This window comes from Aquila chrysaetos, chromosome 8 (assembly GCF_900496995.4).
Source record: "Aquila chrysaetos chrysaetos chromosome 8, bAquChr1.4, whole genome shotgun sequence".
NCBI lineage: Eukaryota > Metazoa > Chordata > Aves > Accipitriformes > Accipitridae > Aquila > Aquila chrysaetos.
Window position 1 is genome coordinate 22,004 of NC_044011.1, and position 20,528 is coordinate 42,531.

At 44.4% G+C, this 20,528-nt stretch overlaps 2 protein-coding genes across 11 annotated transcripts in view; one reads left to right on the top strand and one right to left on the bottom strand.

Annotated features, from left to right (window-relative positions):
* Positions 1-1,400: 1,400 nt before the first annotated feature.
* LOC115345230 (G protein-activated inward rectifier potassium channel 1-like) lies at positions 1,401-20,418 on the bottom strand. Of its 5 annotated transcripts, XM_030023696.2 has the most exons (5): positions 20,030-20,418; positions 19,036-19,207; positions 12,536-12,742; positions 5,820-6,036; positions 1,401-3,977 (listed from the first exon to the last, which is right to left on the bottom strand). In XM_030023696.2, exons 1-5 carry the CDS (start codon positions 20,290-20,292, stop codon positions 3,376-3,378), a joined length of 1,461 nt encoding a protein of 486 aa, XP_029879556.1. In that variant the 5' UTR covers positions 20,293-20,418; the 3' UTR covers positions 1,401-3,375. The 5 variants fall into 5 exon arrangements, 4 of the variants coding, with proteins under 4 accessions (XP_029879556.1, XP_029879558.1, XP_029879555.1 ...); XM_030023698.2 differs by lacking the exon at positions 19,036-19,207 and having other exon boundaries at positions 19,900-20,418; XM_030023695.2 differs by lacking the exons at positions 19,036-19,207; positions 20,030-20,418 and having other exon boundaries at positions 12,536-13,214.
* The window catches only part of MPP3 (membrane palmitoylated protein 3), a 35,019-nt gene continuing 27,854 nt past the window's right edge, over positions 13,364-20,528 (top strand). For 4 of the 6 annotated variants that reach the window (XM_030023689.1, XM_041125112.1, XM_041125114.1 and 1 more), the window contains exon 1: positions 19,047-19,155. The gene's annotated coding sequence lies outside the window, so the exon portion shown is untranslated. Of the gene's footprint in view, positions 13,431-19,046; positions 19,156-19,721; positions 19,842-20,528 lie in introns of those variants that run through there. The other 2 variants (XM_030023690.2, XM_030023688.1) reach the window with 2 other exon arrangements.

A 20,528-nucleotide genomic window follows, 5' to 3' on the forward strand; every position in this document is an offset into this window, starting at 1 on the left:
TTGGCTGCCTAATTTGCCTCCTTAAAACAAACACTTCAACACTCGGTTTCTTTAATTCAGACCCCTCTAAAGATCTCCTGGCCTGCAAGCCATTTTCAGCTAACACCACAGCTGAAATACAGCACTGGTAGAAATCTAGCTGTCGTCTTGCTTTGATGGCAAAAGGCTTCTGTAACTTGAATCCCTGATTGTTTTGGCATCAAGACTGCAAGGCAAGAAATATGCCTCCACTTGAACAAGACACCTGCCAAACAGCTGTGCAGTGATACGTGGCTGCCTGTGACTGACACCTTTTTCTGCTAAAACCAGAGCATGGTTCCATTGTGAAGAGCCACGGGCAGTGCAGAAAGTACCTCAGCTTTCCCTGCACCGGGTCCCCAGAGAACAGCATCTTACTCTGACTGGAGCATGCAGCAGCCTGTTTTCATCCCAGCCCCTTGCCCTTGAGAAAGCGGCTGCCTGTAGGAGCGGCAGAACCGCTGCGGCCCAAGGGGAAAGGAATGACACGGTGTAAAGCTCTCCAGGGTGCCTGTGTCCCGTGCAGAGTCGATGACCTCAGCAGCCTGTACACAGGGCCACGCTAACAACCTGAGAAGGAGTCACTGGTGGCACCACTGACCCCGCAGTCACACACGACTCTGCAGTCAGTATAGGCCCCTTGGTGTCCCACTGGGGCCACGCAAAGCTGGCTATGTTCTTTCTCCTTGCCCTCCTGTATCTCTGGGCACCCTGTTGAGTCATTTTGCTTGTAAGAGTTTGCTTTCCTACTCCTTCATCCTTACTCTCTTCCAGAGCAAATACACCCCTCCAGGAGTAAGAGTAATAGTAATACTGTTATGAGAGATGCACTCTGGAGCCCTCAGTCTCAGGAAGACATCTTTCTGCTTCATGCAGTAGGAACAGAATCACCATACAGCTCCCAGAAGTACTTCGACAGTTTTTTGTCACAGACAACACTGCAGAAAACCACCATACAGCTTGCAAGCTCTCATATAATACATTTAGAGCATGAAGATTCTGCTTAGCGCTGAGACTGGTCTACAGGAAAGTCACGGGAGGCCACAACTAAAGCTACTCTGCAGCTATAGGAGAGCAGCCCAGAACTGGGAAAACTAAAAATAGCTTAGGACCATCCTCTAGAATGCATAGCACATAATACTACTGCCTTACATCTCTGACAGTTGCATAACATGTGCAGAACAGCCTTTCACTTAACTACTTGGAAAAGAAGATACAGGGTACTTTCGCTCATTGTTTCTGTGTCTGTTAGAAATGCACTGAGCTGACTGACTCACAAGAATGCTTGAGACCCAAGGTGGATGTAATTCTACTTTATACTAATTTTGGCTGTTCTGAAGAGTGGGGAGAGTCATCATCCATCAAGACTTCATGCTGTCATCTAAATAGCCCATACTAATACATTTAATAAATGAAAATACAGATTTCAGCACATATATAATGTTGAAATTGATGTTGAAAAACAAGAACAACAACAAGCAAATCTGACTCCTGTGTAAAATACCACCTTCCAGTTTCACACCGTAGGCAGGAAATCAAAAGCAAGAAATAGCGATTTATGCAAGCCAAGCCATCCCTGGCTTGGATATATCACTTTACCTCTCTGTTCTAGTCATCGAGGCATGTGTTGCCAATTGGTATGGCCACAGCAACCCCTTTTAAATTTGACTGAATTCTGTCCCTGTAACAAGAGCAGAATTTGATCCTTCTGTTGGGGAGTGCTCTGCTGGTGATAAGCACCGTATATGCTAAGGTACTGAACATTGCATTTTACAGAATAGCAAGTTCTGATTATGCTTGCTCACTACCAACCAGAAAAAGATGACCTCTTTCACAGACTGAGATGGACAGCAGAATAGCTGAGTAGTAACGCAGTTATTCTGAAGTGTAGAACCCCAGGAAATCTAAGAAAGTCCAAGTCTAGTTCTCACCATTTCCTGATGATCAGTAAGGCAAACAGTAGTTTCAGTTATGCAAGATTTGTTTCAAAACCAGAAAAGCATTTTTCCCTCTTGTTCAAGGCCAGTCCCTAGAAAAAGCTATATGACACTTTAAAGAGATACCGAATACCAAAACACCAACACCTCTGTGCAAATCTTCACTGACATCTTTTTGGTCATTTCCACGGATACAGTTGCCATATTCCAGGGATGATCTTCTAAAATATTCATTCAGGCATTGAAAGTAAATCACCATTATTAGCAGAAGCACTTTGAAAGAATGCTCCATTACATTCAAAAACATGAAAGCCCTCTCCCAGCTGCACAATTAACATGTTACAGACCTGTGCTGCTTTTTCTTTCAGTGTATTAATATAACTATGTTAAAAGAGTTCTACCCTGCAATAAACTGCATAATATTATAAATGTCAGATCTACAAAATTAATGAGAATCATACATAAATGGAGAAGGCAAATGTAACCAAAAAAAAGAGCAATATCAAAGACCCTATCATTCATTAGTAAAACTCTGAGATGTGCACATACCATTGTCCATTCCTGTAATGACTGAGCATTATCTAGCACTTTGTTTTTATTTACTTAGGAGATGTCTCCAAACTAAAATTTCATGAACTTGAGATATGAGACATACCATTAAGTTGAGCTACTGACCTCAAGTTCCTTTCACAGTTGAGTGGTGATACGGTCATTAAAATTCAACATTTGATCCACCTGATCGAATGCTGGGGTCTAATTTTGGACAGGATAAATGATCCTCGTGTTTATGAGAGCTCATTTGAGTCAACTGACACAAATGGCTATTGCAAATTGCTTCCTTTACCTGAATGACAATGAACGGAATTCTGGGGGCACAGAGCTGGCACACCACAATCATTGAGAAAGAAGGATGCATGCCACTAGGCTGCACAGGAAGGCCACCTTCCAACAGGGTCATTGAGAGAGAACTGGGCTATGACCAAGCAGCATCACAGATTCTTCCTGTGTTCTGCTGTTCTATACATCAGCAACAGTCCAAGATCTGAGCTGCACAAAATTGTGTTCCAGCTGGTTTTACACCCTTTTTGGCTTGATGTCTGAACATTTCACTCTGCAACTAAGGATCTGGTCCTTGCTTCGTGAAAAAGCATCTGCATATGTGGAAGACAACGTAGATTTGCAACGAGCATGTGGATAAACATCGTTAGGGCAGCAATCTCTTTGGCACAACAGTCTAACCCTACTGCCCCTCAAAGTCCTATTATGCTACCTAAGCTGGATCTGTACAGAACAATTATACAAAAAGGATCGTTGTTCCTGAAAGTGGCAAAACCAAATTATCACTTCACTGTAAGACAACTCTTTCAGGTCAGCAGTCTCGAACGCAGTTCATTAGCAACAACTCCTGTTGCTTCTGCTCTTAAGAGAGGCGATCAGAGTTCATTTTTTGAAGTTTGGCAGGAAAATTATCTTCCAATTTCATCTCTAAAGCGCACATACTTGGAGGGTTCTTCTGTAACTTGAGGTCGACAGTAGACTGAGTCAAAGCCTTGGCATTTATTTTTAAGGCTTTCAGCTGTATCCTCTCATCACTGTCTTCACCATCAGAAATGGGACTTATTTCTTGAATTTTCAAGAGATCTCCAGTACTGCAAGTCTTCTCTGTGTTACTGGAACTCATTCTCAGGGTTCTTGTTGGAAGGTCTTCCTTTCTTGAGCTAATCTTCTGAAGTTTAAAAGGGAGCCTGTTTTTCTCTCCTGCAGTATCAATACAGTCAAGTGAACAAACCTGTTCTCTTCTGGTTTTGTTATTATTGACAGGACTATTCAAAGGAGATGATAGGGACAGGTTTTCTTCTTGCTCTTTAACACTGTAAGGAGGAGTGGGGACTTCAAACGTAGCATGAAACTGCGAATAGTCAACACGGAAAAAGCCATCTTCTAGGGACATTACTGGGAGGAATCTGTGACCCCAAAGAACTTCATCTTCTGTATATGAGGTCCTAGCTTGACACGTCATTCCTACGGAAACAGAGACAAGAGCATGACATTCAAATGTAAGTAGACTGGCATATGAAACAAAAAATAGAAGGCAAGGCTGACGGACAAAAATCTATTGTAGCCTGCAAGCTAACAAATTTATAGATTATAAAATGGAACAATTGTTCCTAGTCAATCTCCCAACAGTCAATAGAGTCCCTCTAATTGATTGACTAGATTTTTATGCAAATATTGCATTAAATATTGCAGAGTCACACTGAGCAAGCAGCTTTTGATAAAAGCGAAAAATAAAATTAAGACAGGATTAGCTTGCTAGCAACAACAATCTTACAGCTTGTATGTAATGCTGTTTCTTGGAAGTCACCCTGGGAGAAAGAACCATCGCTTGGCAGAGGCTTACAGAATTCTCTGGCAAAGATCGGGCACGGGGGGAGCCAAAGCGAAATGGAAAATTTAATCTTCCATTCCCACTTTTTCTCCAAATAGTATGTCAAGACAAAAGCTGTGCAGAGACACTGCAGCTCTCTTCCATGCTAAGACATAGGTACTGCTGTAAAGCTTGTAGAAGAATTTATTCCACTTAGCGCGAACATACATCATTGGCAGTATTTACATGTGTGAACTGACTAGCTAAAATGTGTTCTAACCAAGCCAACAAATCTGTTGCAATCTCAGCACAAGAGTGCTATCCCGTGTGAGTAGAACTGTAAGACTTCCTGTCATGATACTCTTCAGAGGCAGAATTAGCAGTCAGTAAGCCCAAACTGTGATTTGCTCTCCCATTACTGCTACATTAACTCTCAGACAAGTGTAAAATGTTGCCCTTGCGATACCCGGTTAGGTAAGTGCATTAAGTGCAGTTATGATGCACGCTTATCTAAGATACATGGTTCAGCTGCAGGATGAGAAGAGGCCTCTGTGGGGATCTAAAGACTGCCGCACTCGACCTGAAAGAGTGTTCTGCCCTGGTGGATTGTGTATTTGTTTAGGGCTTAGTCCAGCACGTGGACAGTAATCAGTTCTGTTTCCTGTCCAGCATGAGATGACTGCACTTGGCAGTGCCAAAAGGACATCACTGTTCCTAAGGCAGGAACCAAGCAACTGGTAATCTTGTTGAGAGAAGGATGAAAATGCTCCTTGATTAATCAAAGTTTAACAAATACTCAAAAGAAGGGAGAAGAAGATTAGAATATCAATGAACGTACTGAGTGCTGAATGATTTGGACTTTAACAGTGCACATGGATCCTCGACGCAGAGCTTCTTACATAACCACAGTGCATTGTCACAGGATTCATAAAATAATTAAGTCCTCAAAAGACAAGGCCACAAAGTCAGCTGTCATCTGAACAATGCCATAACAGAATTTAAAAAAAAAAAGAAAAAAAAGCCCTGCTCATATTTGCCTATAACCATGTGTTCCTACAATATTTGCGACTATGTGGTCTGTATTTGTACTGCAAAACTGGATTTGTTATTTTGCATTCAATTTAATGCAAGCTAGGGTGAAAGTGATTTTGCAACACTGGCAACTTTTAAAGTTCAATGTTCTTTCAGCGTGGTGGTCCTTAAAACAGGAGTCTCATAAGGGTGTTGTACTCTTTTACATGCCATACTCAGAATGGCAGGGTGCATCTCTTCTTGGATGTATCAGCCACTTTCGGCATCGGTCATACAGAACCCTATGGGGAGCCCTATGTCTCCTATTGGCTGGTAAAGGCCACTGAAGCTCTGTAGCATATGGCAGGATATTCTGGAGCATCCAGGATTAGCATCCTGAAAGGATTAACAGCTGCCTTGCTAAAAATATCAGGACTGAAAACAAAGACTAAAAATTAGAGCATGCATATTATTCTAAATCTTACCGGTAGTCTCAACGATTCCTTCAAGGATGACAACTATTTCAAATTGCTCACTTCTTAGTGATCTTTGTGAGAGACAAAAAAAGGGGCTCTTTGAGTTAATTTCATGACAGATGGTTAATGGGGAAACTAAAAACAGCTGGTCAGCTCCAGTTCCAAATCCAACATCCAGTTCACACTGGTCTAGCGGCAGAAATTCTCCCTCCGGTGTCTGTCGGGACTAAAGATGAAAAGATGCTTTAGTAATCACCATGTAAGACGAAACATGAAATCAATGCAATGAAGTTTAAACCTGCCTCTTCCATGACACTATCATCTACATATGAGGTCTAAGGTCTTCATAATGGTGATATAAGTAATGCTAAATACTGTAAGGCTACTATATATGACCAATTTTGACTTTTCTTATCATGCCACTAGATCTCATCATCATCTACAAACTTTACTATGAGATAGATATATATATATATGTTTATTGACAAAAACATCAGGTACCACACTACACGCCTTATAACGGATGTTTGCCAAGAACATCCTGTGGCAAAAGTTCCCATTAATGAGCATAAAATCTACAAGCCAAGCACATTTTAACCCATTGCCTAAACTTATGTTTCATTATTGTTACATGTCACTAATTTTTGTTTGACAGACACTGTGACATACTACTCAAACATAAGCATCATAGTAATTGTACAGTACATCTGGTAAGTGACATTTCCACAAAACCATCCAAATCGACATTAATGATGCTATCATCCCTTGCCAATGTGCGTGTACCACCTACTGTACGTTGATCTTAATAATGAACTTGCAATCATTATTAAGCGAAGTGCCCCATTTTTATTCACGTCATTTCACAGGTCCAATAAAAATACTGATATGATAGCTTCCCCCCACTGCATACTGTCCCCCCCATTTTCCTGGTATTCAAACTATAACTGAAAATTACATCAGTTGGCCAGGCAGCTCCTCAGCTGATTGCTTTAAAGGTCTCTGGTGGAAATTGCCCATTAAAATTAAGAAGCTTTGCAGAGCCGATTTAAAATACTGTCTGCTTATTGCTTTATTAGAAAACACTTAACTCTTTAAGAAGCTGAATATTGATTATAAATGGTAGATTATTCTGTAGTTACTAAATAGTTTTAACTGTGTTGCATTTGTATTGACAAATGTATTGGTTCCACTGCTTGGAAACTCCATCCATTAGTCCTGAGCAAGCCAAAGCTAGCAGTTTTGCCGTTTACTTGGATCTGACTGGTACCCTTTTAAGAAAGTTTCTGTCTTTTAAAAAAACCCCTAAGCAACTAGTGTACCTTCATACTGTCTCTCCACTTCACCTGTATCTTAAAAATGCTGAATTTTTAACTGCCTCGTATTTACTGGTGATTACATAACCAATTAGGTAGCTGGTAGTGTACAGCTCCTTATTAAATACAATGCATTTTTTCATTTATGTGCTATGTGTCTGTTTTTCTGCTGAGGAAAAAAAAAAAAAAATCTTCCTATCTCCAAGTTCTCCCTTACACAAGAGTCAGTTTATCCACTACTGATGAGGACAGGGAAAATACCAGCTGATAGCTTGTAAAAGCATTCTCATGGATTATTTGTGCTTTGAAAGGTAAAAGACAGCGCTATAAAATAAAAGCAATCAAAATCACTACTACGTAGCAATCATGACAGTCTCTGTCATATGCAAAGGTGTAATCAAACTACTGCAAAAACATCCTTTCTCTTTTCCTGAGGGAACCCGCAGAACTAAGCTGCAGACTACACCACTGCTTTTGTCACCTGGCTGTTCTTTCAGCGGGTGCACAAACTGGTTGGCAACATATGATCTTTGTTCCAAGGTAACAAGGCTCAACACGAGCTGTATGAACCAACATCTAAACCTCAGAATTTCCCAAAGTTTTATCAAATACAATTACCTAGACCAACATGTGCGTATTTGCACAAACTGCTGCCTGAATGACTTAAGAACTGTTTCATCTACAAACCATTTTTCTCTGTGGAAGAGTCTTCGATCAAATCCACTCAATAGTAAACAAATCCAGCGAGGATGATTAGAGGTAACAGATCTGGGAGAAAGCAAAAGGTTGTTTGAGGTATTTGGTATCTTACATACAGGACTGATTTATGCAAGGCATGAAGAATTTTTTTTTTAGAATTGTTAAATAAGAAGAAATTAACCTGAATGAAGATAGCTTAATAGCTCTAATATGTTAAGACTCCTAGCTAGCGACCTTTGTTGCATATATATAGCTTTACTCAAAGGATCACAAAAGATGGCAGAGGACTATAAACTGTCAGCAGCAAGTTTGGAAGGAACACTCGTCATTCTTTATTTTGACCACCCACACAACACAAAGCCAAATAAATTCTGTGAATTAATACATGCTTGAACAAGGTCACAATTACTTAGAAACGCCCCAGCTTTCATTTTAAATGTGGCCAGAGATGGAGAATCCAAAGGTCTAGATGTGTTTCACTGAAGGTTAATTGCCTCACAGCTAAGAAAAAAAAGACCGCGTCTAGATTTTTCCACCTTTAACTTTCTGCCACTGGATCTTTGTTTTGTTTCTTATTACTAGGCAGACTTCCATTGCATCATCACTTAGTCTGTTTTTGTGTCTAACCAAGCATTTTATGCCCTTTGAGTCTTTGCTCCTATCCTTTATTTATTCTCGGCACTTTTCTAAACCCTGTTGTTTATGCACATCCTTCTTTAACTGGACACGATGCAGTTTTATTATTATTAACCCTATTTCAGTTCACTCATTTACAGAATTCACATAATTATGTTTTGATACCCTGGTGGACTAATTAAGCATTGGAGTAGAAAACACGGGACACAAAAGACAGATGACTGTCGAGCTTAATATTGCAGTACATTGTAGAGAAACTCAGGAATCAAGAAAATGCTAAACTGGTACGTGCTAATTTGCCATACAGTACTATGACATTTTCAGTTCTGGTATTTGAGAGGAAAAACCCTGATCTCACCTATCTGTACTTCTGCCCCACCCTTAGACTAGCAGCTTGCAACAACATTTATTATATATTACATTACTGAAATAGTATGAACTTGTTACTTTGATACGGCTGTTAAAGAATTGTATGGGTTTTTGGTAGTGACACTATACCTGGAGCTCTGGCTTGGATAATTCCCAGGGTGACTGCTACTTTTTAATATAGTCTAGTTGTCCCAAGCTGTAACTACGATCTGAGTGAGCTGGGCATGTTCAGACTGGAAAAGAGAAGGCATAGAGGGGGATCTAATAGCAACCTTCTAAAACCTGAGAGGAACGTAATCAAGAAGATGGAGCCAGGCTCTTCATAGCAGTGCATAGCAGGAGCAAGAGAGACAACAGGTGTGAGGTGAAACAAGACAAGTTCGGACTGGATTGAAGAAAAACTTTTCCATTGTGAGGACAGTTAAGCAGTGGAAGAGCTTGCCCAGCAGGGCTGTGCAGTCTTTGTCCTTAGAGGTTTCCAAAACCAGATTGGAAAAAGCCCAGAGCAACCTGGTCTGACCTCCTAGCTCACCATGCTTTGAGCAGGTGAACCACAGATCTCCCAAGGTCCCATCCAATCTGAATGATTCTGTGACATTAAAAAAACATATCGTTTGCACTTTCTGCACGTGCCCTCCTTATCAAGTTATTGACATGACAATACAATGGGTCTTCTTACTTATTTGGAATGCCTGTCATCTGCCATCTGCGAACTTTTCGTTACAGTTTTGTTTGCTTTCAGCTTATTCAAAGCTATTAATTAGTACAGTTCAAAGAATAGGTGCCCGCTGGTCATAACCCAAAGAGCACTGGCTCTATGGCTACTATGCTTCACAATTGTATTTTTCTAACTATCGCTTAGCACGTGTTGAAAACAGGCTACAATAAGGTTACATTCCTCAGCTTTCTGAATCAAAATGTCCTACACTACTGGCTGAAACACTTTACAGACCACTTAACACACAAACACTATCATGTTTATCAGTGACACCTGTAGTCCCATCAAGAGAAGATAAAAATAGGTATCGTAACTAATTTTAAAAAAATCAATACTGATCGCCATATGGTGGATGCTGGTTGCTGCTGCTATCACCAGATCCCTCAGGCACACTAGTGAGGCTCAGGAATTAACAGGCAGAAAAATACAGCTCACTGTGACACTGAAAAGACCAGGACCTGGAACTGCACATTTTCAGCAGCTAGGTCCAACCAGCTTCTTTCTATTTCTTGCCCAGAATTTTGCTTTTTCCTGCTTCTAGAGCACTCAATGTAAATTAGAAAGACTTGGATTTCTGGAAAAGTTTTTGCTGAAACATACACACTTAGTCTTGTAACTGTTTTCCAAACTCTCCACAACTCAGCCCAAAAAGGGCCCCCAACTTTTCCATTACATCGCTACGCCACACTGCTAGGCAGTCCCCTGGACCAAAAAAAATGCCAGCACAGTGTGGTGACACCACTGCAATCTACCAAATATCCTAGGGCATATATCACACCTTCAGTAAATGCCATTCAGACAGATTTAGATTGGTGTAATTTCTTTACAAAGGTAAATCCTCAGGGCTTCATTGGTCCAACCGAAACACTATGTTCACTACTAAATATGTCTCCTATCTCAAGTACAAAAGTGTGATAAGACATATTTTTTCACATTCTTTCAATGTGACACCAGTAAAAAAAATTCTACCTATCTAATCGGGTGCGGGAGAAGTGTAGCAAGATCAGCTGTCAACAGCACTGCACGAAGCACTGTGGAAAGAGCACAAATCACAAGAAGGCAGAACTCGCTAAAGATAAATGTTAAGCGAGTTCTGGCACATTCACTGTAAGTTTACAGGACACACAAAGCTACTTCAAAGCAGCTGATGTAAATTCACATACTGCCAGAACGGCTGCTATGACTGCTGGAACGGTGTGTCTGCTTCAAGAGGCACCTCAACGAACTGAGGACTTACAGAAAGACATGGGAACTAATACCATGCCTTGTAATGACTGAAGGGACAGCTAGTACACAAACATTCACTTTTAAACTTTGCTGTGCCCATAGCTTATATTTGCCAAAGGTCGCAAAGCAGCTTCAAGATGAAGTCATGGGCATGATGATTGTTTGAAAGAAATCAAATATTACTCACTGATTCATCGTCTAGTCTATGAAACAGCTATCATAAGACGAATCGGTCAAGCAGGTCCATCAAATATCCTTGTGTTTTCTGTCCCAATCACCTGCATCGCAGCATTGTGCAGCAGTAGAATTATCAGCAGAAAGTGCACCAGGTTGTGTGTTTTGTGTCTTATTTCAAAAGCAAGTTTATAGCGAATTACTATCACTGTAAAAACACAACTGTGACAATGCTTTTATTCCACTTTGACTTACATTCCATCTCGGATGATAGACAGAATTAAGTATTTTAGAGGAGGCCTTCTGCTAATTTTTAACAGTTAGAGATCAATAAAAATAATGGTTTAGCTGGCTCCAATTCCTACAAAAATTGCTCCATTGTAACTCCTGACAGCTTGTTCCCATATATATATATATATATCTCCAACCTCTTTTTGAATCTTAGCAGATTCTCCATTTTAAATGGTATTCTGCAGCAAGAAAAATTAACAGCTCAGTCAAGCATTCTGCACAGAACAGAAGCAAAACAGCCTTTTGCATTTACCATTGTCCTGTCACCTACTGGATCATGCCTGTTTCTGTAGAATATTAAAATGGCCAAACAGTTGCTCCAAAGAGAGGATTATCGTAGAGAATATAGAACCTTTACAACATTCAAATATGGTATTCTGAAACTGACATCATCACTGGGATCCAGCTTCTGATGCTCCCGTGACAAGACGTAGCTGCTATGAGCTGCTACGTTGCTTCATCTCGGCATGCTGCATGCAGTGTTCTCCTTCCATTCTACTCCTGCCCGATGTATCTTCCGGACTTCCATGCCTGCCAAACTCTACTGTCTCCTGATGCTTTCTTTATTTTTTTGGTTATGATCTCCTTTGGATTCCAGTTTTCTTGCCTTCTGAATTACACTGACCATCGTCACTGATTAATAAATAGGTATTGGTGACAATCAAAGGGCCTTTCCACTAAAGAACCTGCACAATCCCTCTGAAATGCTGGGACGCCACTGGCTGGAACCATGGGGTAAGAAACTGCAAGTTAAAGCTTCCCAAGTTTCCCCAAGTGGAGGAGGAGGTCAAGGTTGATCTTTGTCCTAATTTAATGTCACCACAAATCAATTTCTTTTTCCCAGCTGTCAGCTCCTACGGGGCATGCCTTAGTATCCCTCCCTGCAGCTATCCTGTATCCTGACACATCCATCCTTCCTGACCAAATTGGCTTCCTGCCAGCCTCGCAATCCACTGGAATGCCTCTAGGAGGTCTCTGATGAGACTGTCTTCTCCCCTGTGCCTGCCTGGCTCTTTCGTGGCTCCTACTATGGGCAGCCGCAGCAAATTTTTCTGAAGCCATTCATACCGCCCCAGTCACATCCTCTCACCCACATGCCAAGGGACAGGGCAGCTGCCCCGGGGCAGGGCAGTTGCCCCAGGGCAGGGCAGGGCAGAGCCCACCAGCAGGCAGCAGCAGGGACTGCACCAGGGAAGCCCCACACTATGGGCACATGGTTGCACTTGGCCCGCGCCCTGCCCGCCTCGCCCACCGCAACCCAGGCGCCCCATCCCGCCCGCTGTCACGCCAGGCCTCACCTTGATCAGCTTGCAGCGGATCTGGGCAGACACCATGTGGCTGTTGCGGAGGTTGCCGACACGGAACATGAGGCAAAGCTTGCCATCCCGCTGTGAGACAACTGCAGCACGGCTGAACATGAGGGTCTCAGCTCGCTTCTTGGGCTGGGACATCTTGATGAACATGCAGCCAATGAGGAATGCATCAACGATGGAGCCCAGCAGTGACTGGAAGAGGAAGAGGACAATGCCCTCAGGGCAGCGCTCAGTAATGTAGCGGTGCCCATAGCCAATGGTGGCCTCTGTCTCTATGAAGAAGAGGAAGGCGGAAGGAAAGTTGTACACGTTGGCCACGCACGGACTGTAGGTGTCGTCATGCACCTGGTGCAGGTCACCTCGCAGGTAGGCAATGCCCCACCACATCGAGGCCATAACCAGCCAGGCGACTGTGTAGGTCAGCAGGAAGATAAGCAGGTTCCAGCGCCACTTGAGGTCCACCAGAGTGGTGAAGAGGTCAGAGAGGTAGCGGCTGCTCTCACCACCCAGGTTCCCGTGTTGCACGTTGCAGCGCCCGTTCTTGTCCACGAAGCGCTGCCGCTCTCTGTGGGCGCTGCTGCGAGCTGGGCCCACCGCCTGGTACTCGTCCCCAAACTTCCTGCGCACAGCAGACATGCTGCCGGCAGCCGAGGCCCTCCACGGCCGCGGTGAGGATGCGGCGAGGCGGCGGCGGGGGGGGGGCGGCGGCACCTCGCTGTCTGCGCAGCAGCAGCCGCCGGCCGCGGCGCTGGCCGCCGGGCAACGAGGGGCACCCGGATGCCCGCGGAGCGGGAGCCGGCCGCCGCCGGCGCTGCCCGCTGGTGGGCAGAGCAGCGGCGAGGAGACCGAGCACAGGCCGGCGGGACCGCGCAGCCGGCGGGTGAGCGGGGCCGGTGGGCGGGGCGGAGCTCGCCGGGGACAGGGGCGGGGGCAGAGCCGGCTGGCTGAGCCCCGCGGGGCGGCCGGCGGCTGCGCGGGCGGTCAGGGCGGCGGACCGCGGCGGAAGCAGAGCGGCGAGTCCTGCCCCTGAGCTGGGCGGCAAGTCGTCGGCGTCTTTTTGCTCCAAGCCGTTTGCAGTCAGCGCCTTCTTCCGCGCTCAGAGACCCTCGGGCGAGGACGAATGATTACTTTACAGATGTCGTTTTACCGTAACACCCTGGTAGCGGAGTTCAGGCTGCCTGAAATTAGAATAATAACGTGAGCGACACCAAGTCATCCGCTGAGAGGCCGTGCTGCCGGCAGCACTGGAGATTTTAGAAGGAAATCGTAAGATAGGTCAGCTCTTAGACAAAGGAATGCGAAGATGCTACTCCTCAATCCGCATGTGAAAGAAAACTATTCCAAGTAAACCAGGCCTAGTCCATCGGAGTTAGGCCATAATTATGTCTATGCATTCCTGCTTACCGCCGAACTAGCAGAGAAGCTGTTCCAAAGACAGTTCCCTAGAAGCTTAAGCGGTTTCAATGCAGGTCTCGTGTTTTTGATGGACAGAAAAGATCTGAAATCAGCAGTGTTAATTACTAAGGGCATTAGAAGCTCAAAGTGGGGCTACGCTACTGACTTCCCTTCCCCCTTAGTATTTTTACTATTGTTTCTCAAAAATAATCGGTATTTGAATTTCATTCGCAGTTATAGAAGAACACTATTATCATTCAGGTCAGTCATTTCAACACCTAATTTTCAGCAATGTATTGCCATTACAAAACTGTAGCCCACAGTTGCTGAGTGTTTAGAAAGTAAGTCTGTAGTAACTGGCAATTGCATTTTGCTTCAGCTCTAGACTGGGAACTGAATAAACTATTGGTCTGTCTGATGTTTAATTTCAGTATTTTCACCAAATGCTAAGGCATAAGCAAGTATTTTTAAAATGTTCACACTATCAGTCTTGACATTACTTCATGAATACTTTCCAAGAAGTCTCCGTGCCTAGCTGCAGTAGGTGCTTTGTGGTATTTCAGGAGCCATACTTTCCAGAACTAAAGAGGATCACAGTTCTCTTCCCTCTAATTTCCTCCCAAATCGAGCACATCATTTTCACCACAAATATGGAATGCAAATATCAGATGGGCTGAACAATTTGAGATTAATTTCACTGGTCAGCCAAACATTATAAAAATATTTCCTTGTCCCTAAGTATCCATTACCAAAAGAGAACTGTACTTTTGATATTTCTTGCAAAAGAAGGCCTGCAGCAGTGGAGTCAGTGAGAAGGCATCATCCAAAATATGGATAAAACCCTTTCATTTATTTTTCAACGGTCCAACAATAATCATTTATCTCTAGGCAAGTGCCCGCTGGTTGAACAGTTTCTTAATATTGAGAAAGGGGAGACAGTAACTGAAGAGTCTACCTTCTAACTCTACATTAATTTTAAGCATATATTGTGTCTTTTGGAGAGAGGTTTGCTATCTAACACATACTGAAGAGAAATTTGATTACCTAGCTGTACAGGACAGAAATATCCAGGTTTAGTAATTCCACACTCCTTCTTCCTTGCAGGTTAAGTGGATGATGCCAAGCCTTACCACCAATTGAGAAGTGCTTGATGGCTTTTGTCATGTGATCTCACAAGTATCTATGCTACACAGGGCAGTAAGGTGGAAAGAATACACATCTCACATCAGTGTTTCAGCACGTCCCAGTTCAGCACCGTACAGATAGATGCTGCAGCTTGTTGGCTCTCAGCAGGGCTCATTAGTCTGTATATTATACCACAGTTAACACAGTTATGCTCCCATTCTGGAGCCAGTTCTGACTTTGCTAGTTGCACAGCATATGCCTGATTTTTAAATCCTACTCCACTCCTGGGGAATAATGTCTGCATTTCTTTTATTGTTCTCTAACTGTGCAACATTTTTCACTGCCTTGTTCTCACCAATCTCCTTAAAGTTAAAAAAAAAAGCCTCAAAACCTCTCAAATGCCCTCAACCAATCATTTCCAGAATAATCCACAAGAACTAAACATGTCAGCCTTAACGGTTTAATGATTCTTAAGACATACACTTGGCTGTATCAGTATGCACTGGACATTACTGATGTAACTCCTCTTCCTTGCCATCCATTCTTTAACTCTTTCCTAATTCTTTGCACGCTACATCTAAAATTGGAGTACAAATACATGGGGAGGGCACAATATTTTGGGTTTTATTTGCTCTCTGTTAGTGGCATGAAATTCAGCTTAACTAGACTTCTTGCAGACATGCTGAACAGAGAGCTGATGGGGTTTACCTAGAGATTATAGGTTACATTCATAAAAGGCCATAGGTACCAAAGTTGAAACTTGGATCCTTAAAAACTCCTGCATAGCTCCCTGCCCTTTCTGGAGGCTCTCAGGTTTCTGAAGAATGCTCCTGCATTTTGCCTCCTGAATAGACAGGTGCCGTGCTGCCATTGCAGGCTGCACATCCCATGGTCACTCGCCAAACCTGATGTAACAGCCTCAGTCACACAGGAGGGAAGATGAAACAGGAGTGCTGTGTTTCTTCCAAGGGCTCAGCCAGGGCAGAAATGTACAGTTAGAATTCCCTTTAACATAAATCTTCAGCTTGCTAGGGAAGTGCACTGTTCAGCAAACTGGCTACTTGCACTATACAAATATAGCACATCTTAGCCTATCCAAACAATAATATGCTCATTATGAATTTCTGTTTACCACTACAGGTAGTAGCACTACTGCTGCCTGCAGTGGTGAAGCTGTATTCCAGAACAGCAGGAGTTGTCTGTAGTGCTGTGTAAACAGTACCTCAGGGTACGTTGGAGGTTCATTAGCAGAAGACCCATACTGCTTGCCTGCAGACACCATCTTCAGTTGTGTGGTGATCTGATGCTCTTTTGTTCACAGGAAGAATACTGGGTATGCCCATCATGGGAGCCTCTTCCTATGATTTCCCCCTCCTGATCCCCCTCGCAGGTTGCACATATTAATCATATGGACACATCCTGACCTTCAACTATATTAGCTGTTTTTCATAATGCCAGGTAGAAAGTAGGAGCCTGGGTCTTCCTGGACAAACTCTGTGTTTCTTACTGCCAGGGCAGATGGAATTTGTAGATAAAATACAAGGCTAGCAGCGACATGCACAGTTGCGTCTTGGAATAACGTAGATGCGTACCACGAGGCTTGAGTATACATTACTAATGTGCTGGTCTTTCAGAACAGAGGGAGCAGTGTTCCTATTGAAAGACCAAACTTGCTAAACTCAGTCTGACTGAGAAAAGCCCCACTGCCTGGAAATACCTCTTTCATGACATATAAAAAAAACCAAACCCTATTCCTGACAGTCAGTAGAATCATTTCCATTCATTGATCTGCTGCAACCAAGTTATCGATTTATGCCTCAGGTGTTAGTGAGGATGGTTTGTACCTAAGAATTCCAGTTGGTAGCCTTCATTTGTCAAAAAATAAATAATCTTATAGAATGTTTTTCTTCCTTTGTTAACTGAGTATCAATGTACTTCACAAGCAGTGAGAAACTTAAAGTCTTTCAAGGCTAGACTAGACATAAAAAAATTTCTACAAATGACTGTTCACAAACTGGATAACCAACCCTGACTGCATTTTCCAAGTCATTTTGATTTTGAACGCATTTTGATGGGACACATAGGAAAAGATGTTACCCATAGCTAAAGCGAGTATGATGGAGGCCAGTTCTGTGGACTCCATAGCAACATTCCAATCTGACTCAGCTGCTGCTGAAAAAAGCAAAATAGCCGATCTCCTCCTCCCTTCTATTCTAATTCTAGCCAAAGGAAAATCTGATTGCAAACTTTGGATCTTTTTCAGCCTGTTTTCAGCCTGACACTAGTAGTTTGAAAACATAATCATCTGACCTTCAGAGATTTTTATCTCCTAGATTTTAGGCAGGCTTTTCTTCAGAAACTGGAATTTGTCACTTCATTATTTTATTAAGAGCAGACAAAAGACATACTTTCACCTTGGAAATAATTGCTTACTTTCTGCTTGAAAGGCTAGCTGTTGGGAGAAAGAGCAGTCTTTAAAAGGGCAACACGTCCACCTTCAAAATTTTAAGTTCTCCATTTTTGTAAGAAAATAGAATTATTCTGCGTGATGGACAAATCACAGAAACAGTACCCCACTAGCGAGATGTTTTTTAATAGAGGTTTCTTATGCCCCTGCACAATGCTTCCCTCCAAAAAAAAGTAGTTACTAAATCCATAAAATCTCTGCAAAATACAGCGTTGTTTAAAAAAAACCCCTCCACCTGTCATGCAATAGTCTACAGTATTTCAGAATCACGTTTGCATTCCATGATGCAATCACAGCACAGTAGTGTAAGTTTAAATCTCCTATAACTGCACAGAACTGAAAACTGATTCGTAGGTTTTCACATTTCATGGGATTCTCTTTCTTTTTGTTTTCCTTTTCTCTTGCAAAAATAGTAAATGAAAGTTGCTTTAATAAAAAAAAGACCAAGGATACAAGAAACAGCAATTTGATTTTTTTTTCTCCTGGTAACTGCAGCAGACTGGTAAAGTAGTATTAGCTGTTCTTGCAATGATTAACTTATATTTGAATATACCAGCTGATCCTGTTTGCATTTAGTAATATTGCTGCCATCATATCTGAAAAACCACACCAAGTAAATCCTTAAACCATCTGCAGTGAAGAACTGTAAAGAAGTAGAACACATTTGACAATTACTTGTGTAACTGTGACTTGACTAAAGAAACTGTATTAATGTATGCATTTTTACAAGTTAAATAAAAATTTATTTAACAATTATCAGTGGCCTGCTGCCAAGTCTCCGCATGCCTTTCCCACTCTATTTTGACAAATTTTAAGTCTCCTATACTTTTACAATCACAGCAGTAATTGCTGCAGATGGAAGCACTGCTGTTTGTACCCTGGCTCGGAAGAAGGAAAATGTTATTTTCTTTCGTATTATTCTTTGTTCAGGTGAACCTTAGGAGAATATTGGGAAGAATTTCTACTTTGTCTTAATGCCATTTGTCACCATAACAACATATCACTAATGAACAGCTTTGGAGAAATTATAAAGCATAAAATTATCATGAATGTTTAGTAAATACTTTGATAAATAGCTTGTTTATTCTTTCCAGAGTAATGTTCTGTGCTGCAGACTAGCCTTCATATGCATATATATTTTAAAAGGATGTTTTACTCCTAAGAGCTTGACTGACCAAAGTAGCTATACTCCTAAATTATTGTTTAGTATTGCATCTGATAAGTGGCTAATAAATTGTCCTATCCTTACTGCTGAGGACTTTTAAGAATTGAAGAGCTAGAGAGAGTACTCTGCAAGCTAAAACTCATCTGTTCCTAGCCTCTCTATCTCCCAAATACTACCATTTTTTCTAGGGTAAAAAAAAAAAAAAAAAAAAAAGATGCTACCTCCATAAAGCCTAGCAAATCTTCTTCCATATTGCTGTGATTTTTACCGACTCTTTTAGTCTCTCCATTGGCTACCCATTTTACTTCACTGAATACAGCTTTTTGTCTTTACCTTTAAGACCCGGATTGCTTCTTGTGCATACCCTGCCAGCTGTCCTATGCGATCAGCCTGTGAGCTTCTGCTCCCTCGATGCCTGGCCACCAAACAGCCACCAGCACGATCTGCCCCCAGGTATTTTTGTGCATGCTCCAATGCCGTGTCCCCCCTCCTGGGATGAATGCCCCTATAAAAAAAATCCAGAAAGCCACTGCAGCGTCCTCCCAAGTCTTCCCATGCCACAGCACACCTCACAGCTGCTCGCTAGCTAGAGGCCTAGACGGCTGCGCTAACCACCATCGACACTCACTCCCCAAGGCTGGCTTCAGAAAAGGGGACTCTGGAGCCCGGATGGCACAGAGCGGGGCTAGGTCGCGGCAACGGCCCAGCTCCGCACGGCGCCCCAGAGGCCTGCCAAGCTCCCCTGGAGGCGCGTGGGGCCCCTCACGGAAAAGCCGCGCCCGGCGCCGCCACCACCACCTCTGGGGCGAAACCCCGGGCCGGAGCTCGCAGCCGCTAGGCTTGACGGTGCGCTGCCGCCCCGACTCTACGCTGCGGTTTCGCGGCGAATCCCCAGCGGTGCACGACGAGCCAGGCGGGCCGCAGCCGCCCCCGGCCCTGGCGCGTCCGCCCGCCCGGCCCCGAGCAGGTTGGGGGAGGGAGGGAGGGGGGGAGGGAGGCGGCGCGTAGAACGGCTCTGAGGGCGCATGAGCGAGGCGCGCAGAGGGCTACAGGGACGCCGGGGAGCGGCTCTGCGGCCTGCCGGGGCAGGCAGCCAGCACCACACGGGCCCGGACCCGCGCCCGGGCCCGCACCCGCAGGTAACGGTCGCCCGGCGGCAGCATTGCTCCCGAAGCGTGGCGCGGCTCGGCTCCGTACCTGCACAGGCGGCCAGGGCGACGCCATTTTGGAGCTGAGCGGGGCGGGGCCGGGCCGGGCCGGGCTCTGACGCTGCGTTCGAGGCGCGGGCCCCGGCGTGGTGGGAACCGGCGGGTTCGCTGGGGTTTGCCTGGCGGGCTCTGGCCGAGGTCGAGGACTCGGGGCCGTGCCTGGCGGAAGCCCTGCGGAGTCCTCCGTGTGGCGGAGATGGGGCCGGAGAGGTGCTCGCAGAGCCCGTACTCGCGGCTGGAGAAGGAGATCTGCAAGAGGACGTCTCGCTGCCGGCGTGCAGGAAGCCCGGTCCGGGGCAAAACCTCGCCCCATACCCGTTGGGCCCACGACTGGGGCCGTGAGTAGGCTCGGCCGCGCTAGCCTTGCTGTCGGCAGAGCCATCGGTGCCCGAGCTCAGTGGAGCGCATGGAAAGCGCTCTCCGGGGCGGGAGAGTCCTGCCCGGCGCTGCCGGGCGAGCTGGTCCGCCTCGCCGTGCTCCGCCCCTGGGGTTCCCGCCAAGGCCCTGGGTCACCTGAGCCGCGCCGGGCCGAGTCCAGGCTGCCGCCGCCCGGTCCCGAGCGCGGGACCTCGGACGAGGAGCCTGTCCCCGTGGTGCCGAACTGGGCACGATGCGCGG